Here is an 18,867-nt window from a genome sequence, read left to right on the forward strand (position 1 = left end):
CTATTCTTGGTTGGTGCGGCTGTAACGAAACCCAATTTCCCTCGGGATCAATAAAGTATGTCTGTCTGTCTGACATTTAGATATTTAGGTATTATAATTACTAAAAGTATAAAGATCTCTATAAAGCAAATATAGTTGCTTAAATGGACTCCATGAAACAATTATTTTCTAGATGGAATCCACTTACTTTTTCTTTAATAGGTCGTATTCATGCTGTGAAAATGATGATTTTACCTAGATTTTTATATATTTTCCAAAATATGCCTATCATTTTAATTAAAAAAATTTTTTGATCAAATTGACTCTCTTATTTCTTCTTTTATTTGGAACAATAAGAGACCTAGAATTAATAAGTATCATTTACAACAATTTAAGAAAGATGGTGGACTTGCACTTCCTAATTTAAGACTGTATTATTGGGCTGTGAATATTAGACAATAATGTTTTTGGTTACACTGGCTTGATAAGAGCCAAAAACCATTATGGGTTGATTTGGAATTAAAAGTTGTTAAACAATTTCATTTAACTTCAATTTTAGGAGCTCCTTTACCTTTACAGCTCTCAAAAATTCCAAATTTAAATCTCTACCTGGTTATTAAACAATCCCTATGGATTTGGGTTCAGTTCCATAATTCTTTTAATCTTAAACAATTTAAGTTATCTAGTTTTTTATATCAAAATTTTTTATTTAAACCTTCAACAACTGACCTCATTTTTCTTTTATGTAAAAATAAAGGAATTCATTCTTTTACAGATTAATTTTGTGATGGTCGAGTGATGACTTTTGAGGAGTTAATTAATAAATTTTCTCTTGCTCATGCACATTTTTTGCAATATTTTCAGGTTAGACATTTTTTACAACAATATTTACCTATGTTTCCATATTTACAAGAATCTGATTTGTTGGATACCATTTTGAAATTGAATCCCTTAGTGAAAGATTCCATTAGCAGAATTTATAATTTACTTTTGTTACAAAAAGAGAACCTATCATTAAAGATTTAACAAGATTGGGACAGAGAACTTAATATGACCTTTGTTAATGAAGATTGGTTTCGAGTTTAGAAAAACGTAAGTTCTTCTTCTGTATGTGCCAACCATTGTTTAATTCAATTTAAGGTTGTACACTGGTATTACTTAACAAAGGAGAGACTATCTAAAATATCTCCTAGTATAGATAACTATAGTGATAGATGTAAAACTGAAGTAGCTACTTTGTCACATATGTTCTGGTCATGTTCTTCATTAAAATCGTTTTGGAAATCTTTATTTTCTACAATTTCTAAAGCTTTGAAAATTAATTTACAACCTAATAGATTGACTGTTCTAATTGGAAAGATTCTGCATCATATTCAGGGTATCTCATCTTCAGATCAACACATAATTGCATTTGTTACAGTGCTGGCAAGAAGAGCTATTTTATTAAAATGGAAAGATATTTCTTCCTCTACATTAATTGAATGGTTTTCTCAAGTGATATTATTATAGAAAAAATCAGAAGTAGAACTTTTGATCCTCGATTTGATTTTGAGAGAAGATGGGGTTCTTTTGCCAAATATTATCATTTAATTTGAAGTAAGTTATATAGTTTCCTTCTAATTTTATTTTTTTATATAAATATGAAATGACAGTTGATGACTTTTTTAATATATTTAGATGATGGTCAAACGTAATGCTTGGGGGGGGGGGGTTGATTCCTAATGGGGTTTTTTTTAATAGTGGGGTTTTTTTCTCAGTTAGATGGGGTTCGTTTTTTTCCTTCTTTTTTCTATATATATAAAACTTTTTTTCTATTTTTATATTTCAAGATCAGTTTTTTCTTCTCTTCAGCTTTATTAATTGTATGCATATTAATCTGTTAAGGTTTTGTATCATTTTATAGCTGTTGATGATTACATACCAATAAAAAGATTCTAAAAATGAAAAACAAACAGCTAATTTGCCATGGACTCCATGCATCTTGATCTTCTGGATTACCCGTCTATGAAGGACTTTGTCAAACACCTTACTAAAATCCATGTAGACACCATCCATTGCCCTACCCTCAGCAATCTCTCTCATCACCTTGTGAAAAAAACTCAATCAATTTGGTAAGACTTGATGTGCACTGTCCAAAGCCATGATGGCTCTCCCTAATTAGGCCGTGTTATTCCAAATGCTCACATATCCTAATGCTTAGAATTTTCTCCATCAATTTGCTTACAACTGACGTGAGACTCACCATTCTAAAATTCCCAGGATTTTCCCTTCTTAAATATAGCTTGTTCTCTCCTTAAATATAGGTACAACATTAGGCATACACTAGTCCACTACAACCTTGCATGTGGCTAGATAGAACATGAAGAGACCGCTCAACGATCCAGCAAACTTGTCTCTTTCCTTCATCAATAGCCTGGGACCCATTGGGCCCTAGGGACTTATCCACCTTAATACTCATTAGGAAGCCCAATAGACATCACTTCCATTTCTTCTACCAAAGTGCATGACCATACACATCCTGACACACTGTATTCCACATGCCATTTCTTTGTCCATTCTCCTAATCTGTATAAATCCTCTGTAGTTTCCCTACTTCCTCCAAAATACCCGCTCCTCCACCTATTTCATATCATCCGCAAACCTGGCCACTAAGACATCAACTCCATCATCCATTTCTTTGACATATAATCTAAAAAGAAACGGTCTCAGCAGAGATCCATGTGGAACACCACTAGTCACCGGCAGCCAACCAGAAAAGGATTCCTTTGCTTCCTGCCAATTATCCAATGCACCATCCATGCTAGCGGCTTTCCTGTAATACAATAGTCTCTTAACTTGTTAAGTAACCTCAGGCACGGCAACTTGTCAAAAGCCTCCTTAAAATCCAAGTACACAACATCCATCAATTCTCCTTTGTCTATCCTTCTTGTATTCGTTCAAAGAATTCCAGCAGATTTGTCAGACAAGATTTTCCCTTAAGGAAACCATGTGTCACGGTCCCGTCTGGCTATCCCCCATCTCCTACCTCCTTGATGGTGCCTTAATTCCCGTCGTCTGATCCCATTTGCTGTTAGTTCCATTTACAGCACACCTAGTTCCCATTAGAAAATATAGGATAAGAACTCTGGCGGCACAGTCGTGAGTCGCCAGTTCGTTGGTCGATTCTAGTGTCTGTAAACCTCGTTTCCTGATCCCTTAGGACCGTTAGTTCTAGGCTCCGCTCCATTCCCTGGATACTCTGCGTAAATCTTGTCTCCGAGTCAAGATTCCCTTGGTTACCTGTTCCACGTTCACGACTGTGCTAGCGCCTCTCGAGCCTGCCTCCGTCCTACACTTGGGTTCGTCCCCTGTCACTCCCTTGCAACAGAACGAACTGGCCAAGAATGAACCCAGCGTACACAGACCCCGTGCAACATGCCCCCGCCAGCCAGGGCTACCTACTGGCTTACACGATCAACTGCTCCGAGAAGTCATGGAAAGCCTTCGATCCCTGTCCGAGAACGTAAAGAAGGTCAGTGAGCAGGCTGACCGGGTGCTCGCGGTAAGGACGTTGCTAGGCGCCGACTGACTCCCTGCCAGGGTTCGCGAAGCGTAGCTGAATACTCCATAGAGTTCCGAACATTAGCGGCCAACTCCAGATGGAATGACGAGGCACTACGAGAAGTATTTTGACAGGGTCTCTCTGACAAGCTAAAAGATGAATTAGCGGCAAGGGATGACGCGAATAGTCTGGGCTCTTTGGTCCCTCTAGCCACAAGGCTAGATAATCAACTTCGAGAGCTTCTGAGCGAGAAGACCAGTCACCCCGCTCCTCGGGTCACCCCCCCCCCCCCGGCCCACCTTACCATCTTCAGCCATTCTCTCTTTCCCCGTCCGCTCCTAGTATAGCTCCCGGTCCTGGGGAAGAACCGATGCAGCTGGGACGGAGCCGTCTCTGCCCCGCTGGGCGACTCCGGAGACGGAGATCTGGGGATTCTTTCTGTCGCGGCCAGCCTGAACACTTCCGGGATACTTGTCCCCTTCGACCAAAAGGGAAGGCTCAGCAGTAGAAAGGGGGATCCTGGTGGGTCAGCCAACACCCCTTCAGTCCCCCAATCCAGGCTACCGTGAACTATCACCAACGGTCCCTGTCCCTATTCGTCTTGATGGATTCCGGTGCCGAGGGAAATTTATTGGACGAGGTCATAGCCTCCCGGGCCGGAACTCCTATGGAGACCCGGGCGCTGGACGGCAAACCTCTGGCTCCGGTCACCCACTGTACGCCACCCCTGACCTTGATTCTGTCCGGAAACCATCGAGAAGAAGATACGATTTAAACTAATCCATTCTCCTAAAGCCCCTATAGTTCAGGGATACCCCTGGTTGAAACACCACAATCCCCACCTCAACTGGTCTACTGGGAGGATAGCCAGCTGGAGCCCGTTTTGCCATGCCACCTGTCTGCAGTTGGCTCTATCCCCCAGGGAGGCGACCTCGACCTCACCCGTCTTGGAAACTCTGGGACAGGTATTCAACAAACAACTTGCCCTTTCCCTGCCTCCACACCGCCCGTGTGATTGCGCTACCAACCTTCTTCCCGGGGCCTCGTTACCCACCAGTCGCCTGTATAACTTGCCCCGGCCTGAGAGGGAAGCCATGGAGAAATATATTAGTGAGTCTCTCGCGGCGGACATTAATCGACCCCCACCCTCCCGGGAGGGCGCAGGTTTCTTTTTGTGTGTCTGTGGAGAAAAAAGGTTGGGTCGCTACACCTCAACAACATAACCATTAAAAACAAGTACACACTGCCCCTCATAAACTCAGTGTTCGAACCACTTCACAGAACCACCATCTTCTCGAAGTTGGACCTTGGAAGCCCCTACCATCTAGTCAGGATAAGGGAGGGAGACGTGAAAGTGACCCCGCTAGGTCACTTTCAATACCTGATCATGCCGTTTGGCCTCACCAATGCCCCCACCGTTTTTCAAGCCCTGATTAATGATGTGCTGAGGGACTTTATTAACCGCTTTGTGTTCTAGATGACATCTCGATATTCTCCAGCAGCCTCCAGAACCACATTCATCACGTCCGCCAAGTCCTCCAGAGACTGTGGGAGAACAAGTTATTTGTGAAGGCGGTGAAGTGCATCCCCTCGGTCAGCTTCCTGGGCTACATCATCGAGAGCGGGCAAGAGAGGGCAGATCCCGAGAAGATCCAGGTGGTGGAAGAATGGCCCAGACCCAACGACCCGCAAGCAACTTCTATCGCATATTTATCGGGGGCTACAGTCGGGTGGTGGCACCCCTTACACGACTTAACTCACCAGCAACACCTTTTATTTGGGAACCCGATGCCGATTCGGCATGCACTGACCTGAAGAGGCGGTGCACAACCGCTTTTATCCTGGTCCAACCGGACCCCTCCTGTCAATTCGTTGTGGAGGTCGGGACCTCCGACTCCGAGGTGGGAGCAGTTCTGTCCCAACGTTCAAGTTCTGACCAGAAGATTCATCCCTGTGCCGCCTTTTCTCGCAGGCTGTCTCCCGCTGAACGAAATTACGACCTGGGGAACCGGGAGCTACTATTGGAGAATAAAGTTGCAATGTTAGCTGTGTGGCCAGAACTATGTGGCCAGCCTTGAGTAGCTAACAGTGAAAGTAAGCATGTAGAAATAACGGTGGTAGACAGGGTCGTGGAGTGGTGTGATGGTATGAAAACCAGTCAAAGCCGGGAAGGGGACACGTGTTCCAAGGAGTAGACTAGACAGGATCGTGTGGTGGTGTGATGGTATGAAAACCAATCAAGGTATATGCTAATGTAACTGAGATAAGAAAGTACTATAAAGAATACTGTGTACTAGGCTCGGCGGGCAATTAGTGACACGTTCATTAATTGTCTCAGCTTTTGTTTGCAAATAAAGGCTTAAATTTCTCGAAGAATCTTCTGCGTCTCCTGGTTATTTCAAGAAACCACGACACTACTGGCGGTCAGACTAGCGTTGGAAGAATGGAGCCACTGGCTGGAGGGAGCGGACCGATCACGAGAACCTTGCATATATCCAAACGCCTGAGTTCAGATTTACACTCACCTATCGTCAGCGGCCCAAGAACGGGAAACCTGACGTGCTCTGCCGCCGATACAATTCCTAGAGGGCATTTCCAGCCCGGAGACCATCCCCCCCCCCCCACCCCAACCATCCTGTGGGGTGGCAATCCTCACTTGGGAAGTCGCGTCCATTATAAAAGAGGCCGGCGAGGTCCAGCCGATCGCCTTTTAGTGCCCGATTCCGTCAGGTCGCAGGTTCTCCGGGGGGGGGGGGGGGGCGGGGGCACACATCTCGGTTCGCCTGTCACCCCGGGAGTGATCGGACACTGTCCCTCCTGAAAAACCCTTTTGGTGGCCTTCCATGGAGGCGGATACCCTTTTTCTCCGCATATTCCGTCTGTGCCCGCGGAAAAGCCTCCTACCGGCCACCTGCTGGATGACTTCGTCCCCTACCTGTCCCTGGTCGTACTTGGTCGCACATAGCCCTGGATTTCGTCACGGGACTACCCCCTTCACATGCAAACACCACCGTACTCACCGTGGTAGACCCGTTCTCCAAGACTGTACACTTTGTAGCCCTCCCTAAACTCCCTTCAGCTCAGCAGATCGCAGACCTTCTCATCCGCCACGTCTTCCGCCTCCACGGAATTCCTACGGATATCATCTCCGACTGTGGTCCCCAATTCGTCTCGCAGGTGTGGAGGGCCTTCTGTCAAGTCCTGGGTGCCTCCATTAGCATATCAACCGGCTTCCACCGACAGACGAACGGGCAAACGGAACGGGTCAATCAGGATTTGGAGGTGGCGCTACGTTGCATACCAACCGACAACCCTTCTACCTGGAGTGACCACCTCGTGTGGGTAGAGTACACCCACAACTCCCTAGTTAGTACTGCTACCGGAGATCTTCTTTTATAGACAATAGGTGCAGAAGTAGACCATTCGGCCTTTCGAGCCTGTACCGCCATTTTGAGTTCATGGCTGATCATCTACTATCAATACCCGGTTCCTGCCTTGTCCCCATATCTCTTGATTCCCCTATCCATAAGATACCTATCTAGCTCCTTCTTGAAAGCATCCAGAGAATTGGCCTCCACTGCCTTCCGAGGCAGTGCATTCCAGACCCCCATAACTCTCTGAGAGAAGAAGTTTTTCCTCAACTCTGTCCTAAATGACCTCCCCCTTATTCTCAAACCATGCCCTCTGGTACTGGAGCATCTGGAACATATTTCCTGCCTCTATCTTGTCCAATCCCTTAACAATCTTATATGTTGCGATCAGATCCCCTCTCAATCTCCTTAATTCCAGCATGTACAAGCCCAGTCTCTCTAACCTCTCTGCGTAAGACAGTCCTGACATCCCAGGAATTAACCTGGTGAATCTACGCTGCACTTCCTCTACAGCCAGGATGTCCTTCCTTAACCCTGGAGACCAAAACTGTACACAATGAATGCTCTCTTGAGTTCCCCGCTCAAGAGGAGGAGATTGCGGTGCCGTCTGTTCAGGCCCATATCGGCCGGTGCCGTAAGGTTTGGGGAGACACACGCACGGCCCTACTTCGATCATACCTGGAGAATTGCCAATCGCCATCGGACTCCTGCAACTGAGTATCGAGCTGGGCAGAGGGTGTGGCTCTCGGTCCAAGGACATTCCTCTCAAGAACGACCCTAAGAAACTCGCCCCTCGCTTCCTGGGACATTCCGAGGTCGAAAGTATCATCAACCTCACAGCAGTGCAACTTAAACTACCTAAATCTATGCATGTCCACCCTACAGTTCACGTTTCCCAATTAAAACCAGTTTCCGTCAGCCCCTTGTGTCCTCCCACGGTAACTCTTCCACCTGCCCGAATCATCGACGACCACCGGGCGTACACCGCCGGGGCAGGGGCCTCCAATACCTGGTCGACTGGTCTGACTCCCATTTGTTGCTAGTTCCATTAATTACAGCACACCTGGTTCCCATTAGACAATATAGGATAAGAACTCTGGGGGCACAGTCGTGAGTCGCCAGTTCGTTGGTCGATTCTAGTGTCTGTAAACCTCGTTTCCTGATCCCTTAGGACCGTTAGTTCTAGGCTCCGCTCCATTCCCTGGATACTCTGCGTAAATCTTGTCTCCGAGTCAAGATTCCCCTGGTTACCTGGTTACACGTGGCCTCGTCCCCAGTCATTCCCTTGCAACACCATGCTGACTATAGCCGTTTTTATTTTGTGCCTCCGAGTACCCTGAACCAACATCCTTTAACAATTGACTCCAATATCTTCCCAGCTACTGACGTCTGACTAACACCTATAATTTCCTTTCTTCTGCCTCTCTCCCTTCCTGAAGAGTGGAGTGACATTTTCAGTTTTCTAGTCTTACAGGAGCATTCCAAAATCTAGTGATTCTCGGAAGAGCATTCCTAAAGTCTCCACAATCTCTTCAGCCACCCATTTCAAAGCCCTGGCTGTAGACCATATGGACTAGGTGACCTTTCTATCTTCAGATCTTTTATTTTCTCAAGAGCCCTAGCATAATTATAGCAACATCATACACTTCTGGCCTAGACACTCTCGGATCTCCACCATCCTGCTAGTGTCTCCCACAGTGAAGACCGATGCAAAATACTCAGTCTATTCACCACTCCTTGTCCCAAAATTACTTCCTCTCCAGTATCATTATCTAATCTCGCCTCTCCTTTCCACTTAATATATCTGAAGAAACTTTTGGTATCCTCTTTAATATTATTGGCTACTTCACCTTTGTGCTCCATTTTTCCTTCTTTATGACTTTTTAGTTGCCTTCTGTTAGCTCTTAAAAACTTCTCACTCGTCTGACTTACCATGAATTTTTGCTCTGATATATGCTCTCTTTGGCTTTTAGAGTGGGTTTGACTTCTCTTGTAAGCCAGAGTCATGTCATTCTGCCTTCAGAATATTCCTTCCTCTTTGGGATGTGTATCTCTTGCACCTTCTGAATTGCTCCCAGAAATTCCAGCCATTGTTGCTCTGCCTTCATCCCTGCTAGTGTTCCTTTCTGATCACATTTGGCTAGCTCCTCTCTCAAGCTGTCAGGAACGGGGCCGGATGAACCCAAATGCAGGACGCAGACACTGAAGTACAAGGGGGAGGACAGGATGGGAATGCCATGGCATTTAAGGGTTAATGCAGGCGGGGCTGGATCCAAGAGTTCAGACGAGGCAGGCAGGCAGATCCCGCAGTTCGGGGCAGGCAGGCAGGCAGATCCCACCGTTCGGGGTGAGCGGGCAGGCAGATTCCTCATGGTGGGCCGCAGCGATCCCGGGCAGGGCCGCCTCCCAGGCGGAAAACACAGAGGCTTGTGCCAGTCGCGAACACCTGGGCAGGTGCGGGGCACAACCCATGGGAAACGAGGGGAGGAAAGAGTAGGAGTCCCTAGGGCTGGCCGCATGGATTCTGGGCAGGGCTGCCTCCCAGGCAGAAAACACAGAGGCCTGGGCCAGTCGCGGACACCTGGGCAAGTGCAGGGTGCAACCCTTAGGGAGCAATAGGTAGAAAAGTTAGAACCCCCGCCGGGCAGCGACAGTCCGGCCGGACCCGCTCAACGGAGGCAACGAATAGGAAGGGGCAGAACACCCGCTGGGCAGCGGCAGTCCGGCCGGATCCGCCCGGCGGAGGCAACGGTAGGAAGCTGGGTCCAGGGTGAGCAGCAGAACTACAGTGATCCACCGGGTACATTGGTAAAGTCAACTGAAAGCGCGGGCAAGATGAATAAGACGGGACGGCGGGGTCTGCGCACCCGAGAGGAGCAGGAACAGCATGACGAACCGGGTAAAACAGGTACAGAGTGAGTTGCAGAGCGGAATAGAGAGCCGGTTGCAGAACAGGCAAAAGGTGGGATGCAGAGCAGGATTCGGGGCAAACGAACCAGGTTAAACCAGCTTCGGCGCTAACAGGATGCAGAACAAAACAACCACCCGCCCCATCTTCCGTCCCACGGCCCCTTATAAACACCTGCAGCCGAATTGGCCACAGGTGTGCTTCCTTGATCCAGGATGATCTTAACAGGCTGAAAGGGGCCGGGAGGGACAGCTGCAAGACCCGGAGTCCAGAGTCCTCGGACCGGATTGAGACCCGGAACGCGGATTCCGGACCGGATCGGACCCTGACACATGCCTCTGTAATTCTCTTTACTCCACTGTAATTCATTTGACTTTAGCTTCTCCTCAAATTTCAGGCCGATTTCCATCATATTATGATCACTTCTCTCCTAAGGGTTCATTGCACAACACCCAATCTAGAATAGCTGATCCCCTAGTGGGCTCAACCATGAGCTGTTCTAAAAGGCCATCTCGTCGGAACTCTAGAAAAACCCCCCTCTTGGGTTCCAGCACCATCCTAATTTTCCCAATCTACCTGCATATTGAAATACCTCCTTTTGATATACATTTTCTGTTTTCAATTGTAATTTGCAGACATCTTCACTGCAGTTTGAAGGTCTGTATATATTTCCCATCAGTCTTTTTACCCTTGCAGATCCTTAGCTCTACACACAATAATGCAACACCTTGCTATCCTACATCACCTCTTTCGAAAGATTTGATAATATTTGTTAACAATAACAGAGCCACGCCATCCCCTCTGCCTACCAGCCTGTCCATTCAATGCAACATGTACCCTAGACGCTAAGCTCCCAGCTATAATCTTCTTTTGTCCATAGCATTATATGCCCATCAGTAATTGTGCTACAAATTCATCTAGCATATTCTGTATACTGCGTGCATTAAAATATAGCACCATCAGTCCTATATTCACTCTTTCCAATTTTGTCTGCCTTTTGCATTGCAGCTCATCCTGTTGACTGCAATTTTGCCCTATCATCAGCCACTTCTTTCTAGGAGTCTCACTATACCCTGTCTCTGTTTGTAAACCAACTACCCCATCCTCAGCACTGTCACTCTAATTCCCATTCCCCTGGCAAATTAGATTAAACCCTCCTGAACAGCTCTAGAAGACCTGTCCACAAGGATATTGGTCCCCCTTGGGTTCTGGTGTAGCCCATCCCTGTGTACAGGTCATGCCTTCCCTAGAAAAGATCCCAATGATCCCAGAAATCTGAAATCCTGTCCCCTGCACCAGTTCCTCTGCCACGCATTCATCTGCCAGATCATTCTATTCTTGACCACTGGTGCATGGCATGGGCAGCAATGCAGAGGTTATTACCCTGGATGTACCGCCTTTTAGCTCTCTAGCTAGCTACCTAAAGTCTCTCTTCTAGACCTCTTCACCCATCCTATCTATTTTATTTGGAGACATTATGTACCAAGTGTTGAAGCTGCTCAACCTCTCCCTACTGTGGACCCAATCCGAGACTTTCCTGTCCCTGGCACCCGGGAGGCAACATACCATCCGGGTGTCTCTATCTCACCCACAGAATCTCGTCGCTGTCCCTCTGACCATGGAATCGCCTATCACCACTGCAGTCCTCTTCTCTTCTCTTCTCTTCTGAGCCACAGCACCAGATTCAGTGCCAGAGACCTCGTAGGTCATCCCCCTCAACAATATCCAAAGTGGGATACTTATTATCCCACTCTTGACAGTCACGTATTTACCTGTAACCTACGGGTGACTACCTCCCTGTACCTCCTATCCATCACCTCCTCATTCTCCTGTATAAGCCCAAGATCATTGAGCTGCCTCTCCATTTCCTTAATTTTCTCGCTGAGGAGCTGCAGCTCAGGGGACCCAGTGTAGATGTGGTTATCCAGGAGGTTAGAGGTCTCCCAGAATTCCCACATCTCACACAAGGATCAAAACACTGCCCATGAGACTGAGACGGCTCTCCCACCCCAAACCCCGATTTGTGTAAATTGCTACCCTGTTACAACTCAGTGCCAAGAAATAACAGACAGCACACTGCATACATTATATTTATGTATCCTAACTTAATTAAAAGGTTAATAAAGAAAAAAAATTGCCCTTTATAATTAAACAGTCGAATGTGAACAAGTTGGAGTTCAACTCTTCCCAAAATTCATATTCTCCGATCCTTAATCCATCTCGGCATCTGGTTCCATCGAATCACAGTCCTCCACCTGTCATGGTCCCGTTGGGCATGCCCCACCTTGCTATTACCTCAGTAATAGGGCCTCAATCCCCTCGTCTAATTTCCTCGTTCCACTAATTACACACACCGGCTTCCCCCGTCAGAAAATGCAGCATAAAGACCCTGGAATCACAACAAGGCGCTGCCAGTTTGTTGGTCGACTCTTGTATGAGGAACCTCGGTTCATGGTTCTTTAGGACTGACAGTTCTAAGTTCCGCATCGTCTCCTGGCTCCTCTACGTGAACCTGGTTTCCGCGTTAAGGCTCTCCTGGATCCCTATTCCACGCTCGCTACGGTGCTAACGCCTCCCGACTCTGTCTCCGCACCTGTGTCCTGCACTTGGGCTCGTCCCCAGCCACGCCCTAGCACCACCACCGGGTCGAATCCTACAGTCACTTCTCTCCAGCGTCTTCCCTCTTCCTCTCCCCCCGAACAAAGGACCCGGCTCACGTTCGAAGCACCCGTTATCTCTGACCATCTACAGAAAGACTATTGCGTGGGCAGTGAAACTTTTCCCAGGGTGGGAAGCTTGTGTTCGCTCATTCTAATGCATCTCGCCCAGCGACGGGTCGCAGTCCAACTCTGGAAAAACTGCCGCGAAGGGCTGCCTTTTTTTTTTATCTTGAGTGCGGCCCTAAGTGAAAATGCAGCTCTCTACTCGCACTCCCGCTCAGTGACTTGTTACAGTCCAACTATAATGTACTGTACTACCTTACAGCCGAACTCAACATTATACGCACAGGTGTATGCTAAAAATGACACTTTCACATCAAATAACTTTCTAACCCAAAACGTGAACTCCTCACCCAAATGCCGCCCCCTTTGGGGCGCGTTTCCAAAGCATTCTGTTTCACGTGAGCGACATGGGGCTTGTCACCTCCTTCCCTGTAGCCCCACAATGTTGTTTGCTCTGGTGCACGTCTTATCGAATTCGATTCTGGGAGGAGTGGATACAGTTGTTGCTGGGGCAACAAGTGTAGCCATACAGCGACATTGCTCTCGGATGCAGTTAACTTCTCTCCAGTTGCAGCACGAGTCATTACAGTACTTCCGAGTTCACTCAGTGTTTTCCCTGGAATCCTGCTCCTGATCGCTGGAAAAGGCTGTCAGTCCAAGGGAGCCGGAGATGTCGTTCGACGGTGTTTACTCACTGGACGCTGTGACTTTGGTGCTTCTCTGCGTTGTCACCGCGTTGTTTCTCGTTTATTTTCGCAATGGGTCTAAATCTCACGTAGAGCTCAACTTCCCTCCGGGACCCACTCCTCTTCCGATCATCGGGAACCTGCACCTCCTGGATCTGAAGAAGCCCGACCAAAGTCTCATGGAGGTAAGAGTCGCCGCGACCCGGACCAGCAATGGCTGGACACTGTGTACCAGTCCTACCGAGTCAGGGAGTGTTAGCAATTCAATTCAGTACTCCAAGAAACATGGCAGAAAAGTTACACAATTTTTTCGCAACTTCCAAAGACAACTACCACTTGAAACGCCCCCTCCAAGTCACTCACCTTCCTGACTTGGAAACATATCGTCGTCCCATCATTGTCGCTGGGTCAAAATCATGGAATTCCCTCCCAAACAGCACTGTGGGTGTAGTTACACCTCAGGGACTGCAGCGCTTCAAGAAGGCAGCTCATCACCACCTTCTCAAGGGCAACTAGGGATGGGCAATAAATGCTGGTTTAGCTGGCGACGCCCACACCCCGAACATTAATAATAAATTTAAAAAAAATTCTTGTTGCAAATACTGCCTGTGCTAGATAAAGTTAGTCAGTGTTTCGACATGAGGAGGACTTCTCCAAATACTTATTGCGTAATAAATGAATATTTACAAGAAAAAAAACGTGCAACACCTTAGTCAATGTGTTAAGTTAATATTTTAAAATATTAACTTCCACAATAATTGAAAGGATTTCTCCTTTCTTTTTCAATTTTTTTTAATATCAAAATAATGGATATAACATCATATTAATGCACAATTATTGTGATTACATTGTTTATGGTTAAAATATATAAATACATATTTAGTTAATAGAAGGGTAATAAACCTCCCAAAATTGTTCAAGTACAAATATAGTATACATAGAAGAAAGGATTAACATATCCAAAAAGAAAAATAATATATATATACCCCCCAAAAAAATTTAATCTAAACAATACTAACCAAAAACTAAGTTTAGTTTTCTCGTACAGGTGTAGGAAATCTGAACTAAACACCGAGGTAATCCGTAGTCAATGAGGGCAGGATCGCAGTAAGATTAACCGTTTACTGTTCACTCTTCCACATTAACGGATGGTGAAAACTGTCGATAAATCAATACAAAATATATACAGTATTTGTTTCCTTGGCATCACAATTACATCATAAATACTTGTAAAAGTAAAACTACAACAAACTATATTACATTAAAGTATAACATACAGTCAGAATCTACCTACACCATCGACTGGCTTTAAATACACTTCACACAAACTATCCAATAACACTTTCAATAGCACAGGAAAATAAATTTTATCAACCGTCATTACTTTTAACAGAATCAGCGTTAGCATTTTTATTTCAACATATCGATTATCTTATGCACTTAGGGCGTTCCTTCTATGATGTTTCTTAGTGCGTAGAATGAAAACTTTTCTCGCGCTGATCCTGCACACGCAAGCCCCCTCCTTCCCGTTTCTCCAAACCGGTATTTACCCACAAGACGTGGCGAAATGGGGTGTGATCTCATCGCATACCGTGTTACATCACAGACAACGAGTTTACTTTCAACAACCTTAACTTTAACTAGAAAATAATTACAAACGAATTACTAAAGCGAAAATGTAATAAAGCTGAACAAATGCCTTAGGGCAACACACTAAGAAAACAAAAAGAACATGGGCTGTTTGTAACATCAAAAAAAGAAAGAACCATTAGTGTCATTAACTGCGAACCTCTCTGCATATATTAAAACAAGAAAATAGGTTTGGAAGAAAGTCAAATCACATCATATGAAAGTGTTGAATAAAAGGCCTCCAGGTCTTTTCAAATTTAATGGATGGATCATATAGAACACTTATGATTTTTTCTAAGTTTAAACATAACATAGTTTGAGAGAACCAGTGAAATGTGGTGACGGGATGAATCTCTTTCCAATTCAGCAGAATAGATCTTTTAGCCACTAATGTAATAAATGCAACCATCCGACGCGCTAAAGATGTTAAGTGATGTGGTTCTATCATTGGTAAACCAAAAATTGCAGTAATAGGATGAGATTGTAAATCAATATTCAATACAGTTGAAATAATAACAAAGATATCTTCCCAATAATTTTTCAAAGAAGAAGATGACCAAAACATATGGGTTAAAGAAGCTGTGCCAGAATGACATCTATCACACACTGGACTTATATGAGAATAATAACGAGCTAATTGAGAGAATTTCTTGCCCGACACGGCCACTCTCTATCCAGTAGTGGAAGAACCCGCGTTCAAATGGAGTCTTTATTTCCCCCCTTAGAAACCCCAGACAATTCGGATTGACAGCGACATCTCCTCCACAATTTCCAACAGCATAGGAGAGGTTAACCAGAAGGCTTTGTACTTAACCCTGTTTTATACTTACGGCTGAGAGGCCAAGCACAGCTCCAATGCCATAGTTAAATTGGCTAACGACACCACTGTTGTTAGCGGAATCTGAGGTGGTGATGAATCTGCATATATGTGTGAGATTGAAAACCTGACTAAGTGTAACTTCAACAGCGATCTCAACAAGTTCAAAGAGCTGATTATTGACTTCAGGAGGAGGAAAACAGAGATCCACGAACCAGTTCTTATCGGGGGATCAGAGGTGGAGAGGGTCAGCAACTTTAAATCCCTCGGTGTGTTAGCTAGTTATCTGTGTATTAATTTTATTTGTTTATCTTTGGTGTTTGTACAGTGCAGTGCCTTTTGCACAACGCCTGTTGGGCGTGGTCCTTCTGATTCGATGTGATGGTTATTGGGTTTACTGTGCCCGAAAGAAAGCAAATCTCAGGGTTGTAAATGGTGATATATATACTTTGATAATATATTTACTTTCAACTTAGAACTGTACTGTAGCTCTTCCCTACCGAGCCTTTGCGTTAGTCACGCCTAGTGGACTTCAGCACGTACTCCGAGTCCCGCAGGCAGAAATGTGCCAGTCGGCAGAATCCCTCTGCGGAAATCTCGATGCGCTGACAGGCCAAAGGGCGTCCGACATCAAGTTGATCTTTCAGCAACACCGGTGTCCAGGGGAATAACCCACAGATCAGAAAGTCCTCTGTTGCACAGCAGCTGAAGGTGAACTGCAACGCATCTTTCGCCGCACTCTCTTCACAAATTAGGAAACTTGCTCCTGGCATTGACAGCGATAGCAAACCTTGGCTCTTGGAATCAGGTAGCGGGTGGGGGGGGGGGGGGGCGGGTTTCTGCCTGGGTGGGCAGCCCAGTGAGGAAACATGCAGTGTCCATGGAGATGTTCCAGAACCTTTGGGCATCGCATGGGAGAAAACCCTTTGTTGACAGCGATGGGAACATTTAAGTTTAGTTGGTGTTTGTGAATGTGTCACTGTTATTGTCTACATGTTGTTGTATTGCAGAATGTAATTTGTATTAAAAGTTATTTTAAGCATACGCAAATTCAGATATTAATAGAATGGAGCAAGGGAGTGTTAACTGAGAGCAGCTGCCTTCGGGAGAATCCACCTCTAACATGTGGAAATTGTTTAAAGACCAGCTGATGCGCATGCTACTGGATGTCAAGGTAATGTGAGTTTGGATGACCAGAGTGGTTATGGAACAGGGAGTATAGATTACAGCTCAGGCGCACATCCATGGTCTCGCAAGACTAACGGATGCCACCACAGCACGGGACCGGGCCCTTTGGCCTGCCAAGTGACAAATGGCTAATTAAGCTGAGCTCCTCTCCCTATATAATGTCCATGCCCCTCAATTTCCCTCACATTCATTGGCCTATCTTAACGTCTCTTAAAAGTCCCTAATGTATCATCACCCCAGGCAGCACATTACAGGCAGAGAGTTGTGGGTCTGTGGAATACTCTGCCTCAGAAGGCAGTGGGGGCCAATTCTCTGGTTGCTTTCAAGGAAGAGTTAGATAGAGCTCTTAAAGATAGTGGAGTCAAGGGATATGGGGAGAAAGCAGGAACGGGATACTGATCGGAGATGATCAGCCATGATCACAGTGAATGGCGGTGCTGGCTCGAAGGGCCGAATAGCCTACTCCTGCACCTGTTGTCTATTGTCTATTGCAGGCATCCACTACTCTCTCTGTAAAAATTTTGCCTCTCACATCTTTGAAATTAGCCTACTTCACCTTAAATGCATGTCATCTAGCATTAGACCTTTCAACCTAAAGAGAAAGTTATTGTCTGTCCACTCTATCTGTGCTTCTCATAATCTTATAAAGCTCCATCACATCCCCCCGCAGCCTCTGGTTCGACAGAGGAAGCAACTCAAACCTGAACCTGGCACTCATGATAGCACGTGCTCTCTAATGAGGCAACATTCTGGTAAACCTCGTCTGCACCCTCTCCAAAGCCTCAACATCCTTCTAATAATGGGGAACCAGAACTGAAAGAAATACAGCCTAACTAGAGTTTTTTAAATAATTTCCAGAACTTTGAACTCGATACCTTGACTGACAAAGGCAAGCATGCTATCTGCCATCTGAACCATCCTATAGACCTATGTCGCCACTTTCAGGGGGCAATGAACTTGGACCCCAAGATCCCTCTTCTCATCAATACCAATAAGGGTCTTGCCATTAATAGTGTACTCTATCCTTACAATTGAAATGTACAGAAATGATAAAGGTTCCTGTTCAGGTGAAGAAGATGGTGCCAGCATACAATGTGACCAATGGCATTGTCCTTCAGACAGCTCACAAAACTATTTCTTTTACTTCTTCTATCAAAGATGATTATTTTATTAAGCTAAGTCCAATTGGAACCTGCGATTTACATTTTGATGGTGTCTTTTTGGGTCAATTAAGCAATCTGGTGCTTTTTCATCTGTGAAGGAGGTCGATGGAGGTTTACCAGCTGAGTGTGTGGTCTGGATGCCAATAAACCTGGTACGTGTCAATGATTGACTCCATTTCTGGCTGCTTTTAGAGGACCCTGCAGTTCATGTTATATGTATTTCTGGCTTCTGGTTACTTGCTTGTGATTTGACTCCTTTCTTATTGCTAGTTTGTGTGATTTTCATCAGCGAGGACAGGCTCTGCGGCTTGCAGGCAATGAACTACACAGTGCTAAGTGGAACTAAGCTGAACTTTCCTTGACTGTTTCAATGGTTTTGATGTTTTATATTCTATCTTTTTCCTTTGTTCTTTGCCACTTGATCATTGAGTGTTTGATGTTTTCTTTGAACGGGTTCCATGGTGTTTTGTTCTTTTGTGGCTGTCTGTGGGAAGACAAATCTCAGGTTGTGTACTGCATGCATTCTTTGATAATAAATGTACTTTGAACTTTAAACATCTGAAATATAAATGTTATAAACTTAGTCAAAAATAAAAAGCCAGTGTATATAAGGTTTAAGAGGATAGAATCACCCAGAGCCCTTGAAGGATATAGAGGTGGCAGAAGTCAGTTGAAACAGTGAATTTGGAAGAGCAGATTCATGGAATATCCATGTTTTAAATGTAATTATAAAACACTTTGGCATGCCGTGGTAGCAAAGTGGTTCATGTATCACAGCTCAGGGAATCAGAGTTCAGAGTTCAGTTCCGACACTGTCTATAAGGAGTTTGTACCTCCTCCTCACGAGGAGCATGGGTTTCCT

The 18,867-nt window shown here is 45.4% G+C and overlaps 1 protein-coding gene across 1 annotated transcript in view; it reads left to right on the forward strand.

Annotated features, from left to right (window-relative positions):
- LOC132398969 (uncharacterized) overlaps positions 1-18,867 on the forward strand; it is a 126,001-nt gene that overhangs the window by 73,025 nt on the left and 34,109 nt on the right. The window contains exons 13-18 of the mRNA XM_059978807.1: positions 3,285-3,520; positions 4,080-4,236; positions 4,998-5,212; positions 6,698-6,862; positions 9,511-9,799; positions 13,155-13,393. Of these exons, the coding sequence (XP_059834790.1) occupies positions 3,285-3,520; positions 4,080-4,236; positions 4,998-5,212; positions 6,698-6,862; positions 9,511-9,799; positions 13,155-13,393 (1,301 nt within the window). The remainder of the gene's footprint in view (positions 1-3,284; positions 3,521-4,079; positions 4,237-4,997; positions 5,213-6,697; positions 6,863-9,510; positions 9,800-13,154; positions 13,394-18,867) is intronic.

The sequence above is a fragment of the Hypanus sabinus genome, chromosome 9 (assembly GCF_030144855.1).
Source record: "Hypanus sabinus isolate sHypSab1 chromosome 9, sHypSab1.hap1, whole genome shotgun sequence".
NCBI classification, from domain to species: domain Eukaryota; kingdom Metazoa; phylum Chordata; class Chondrichthyes; order Myliobatiformes; family Dasyatidae; genus Hypanus; species Hypanus sabinus.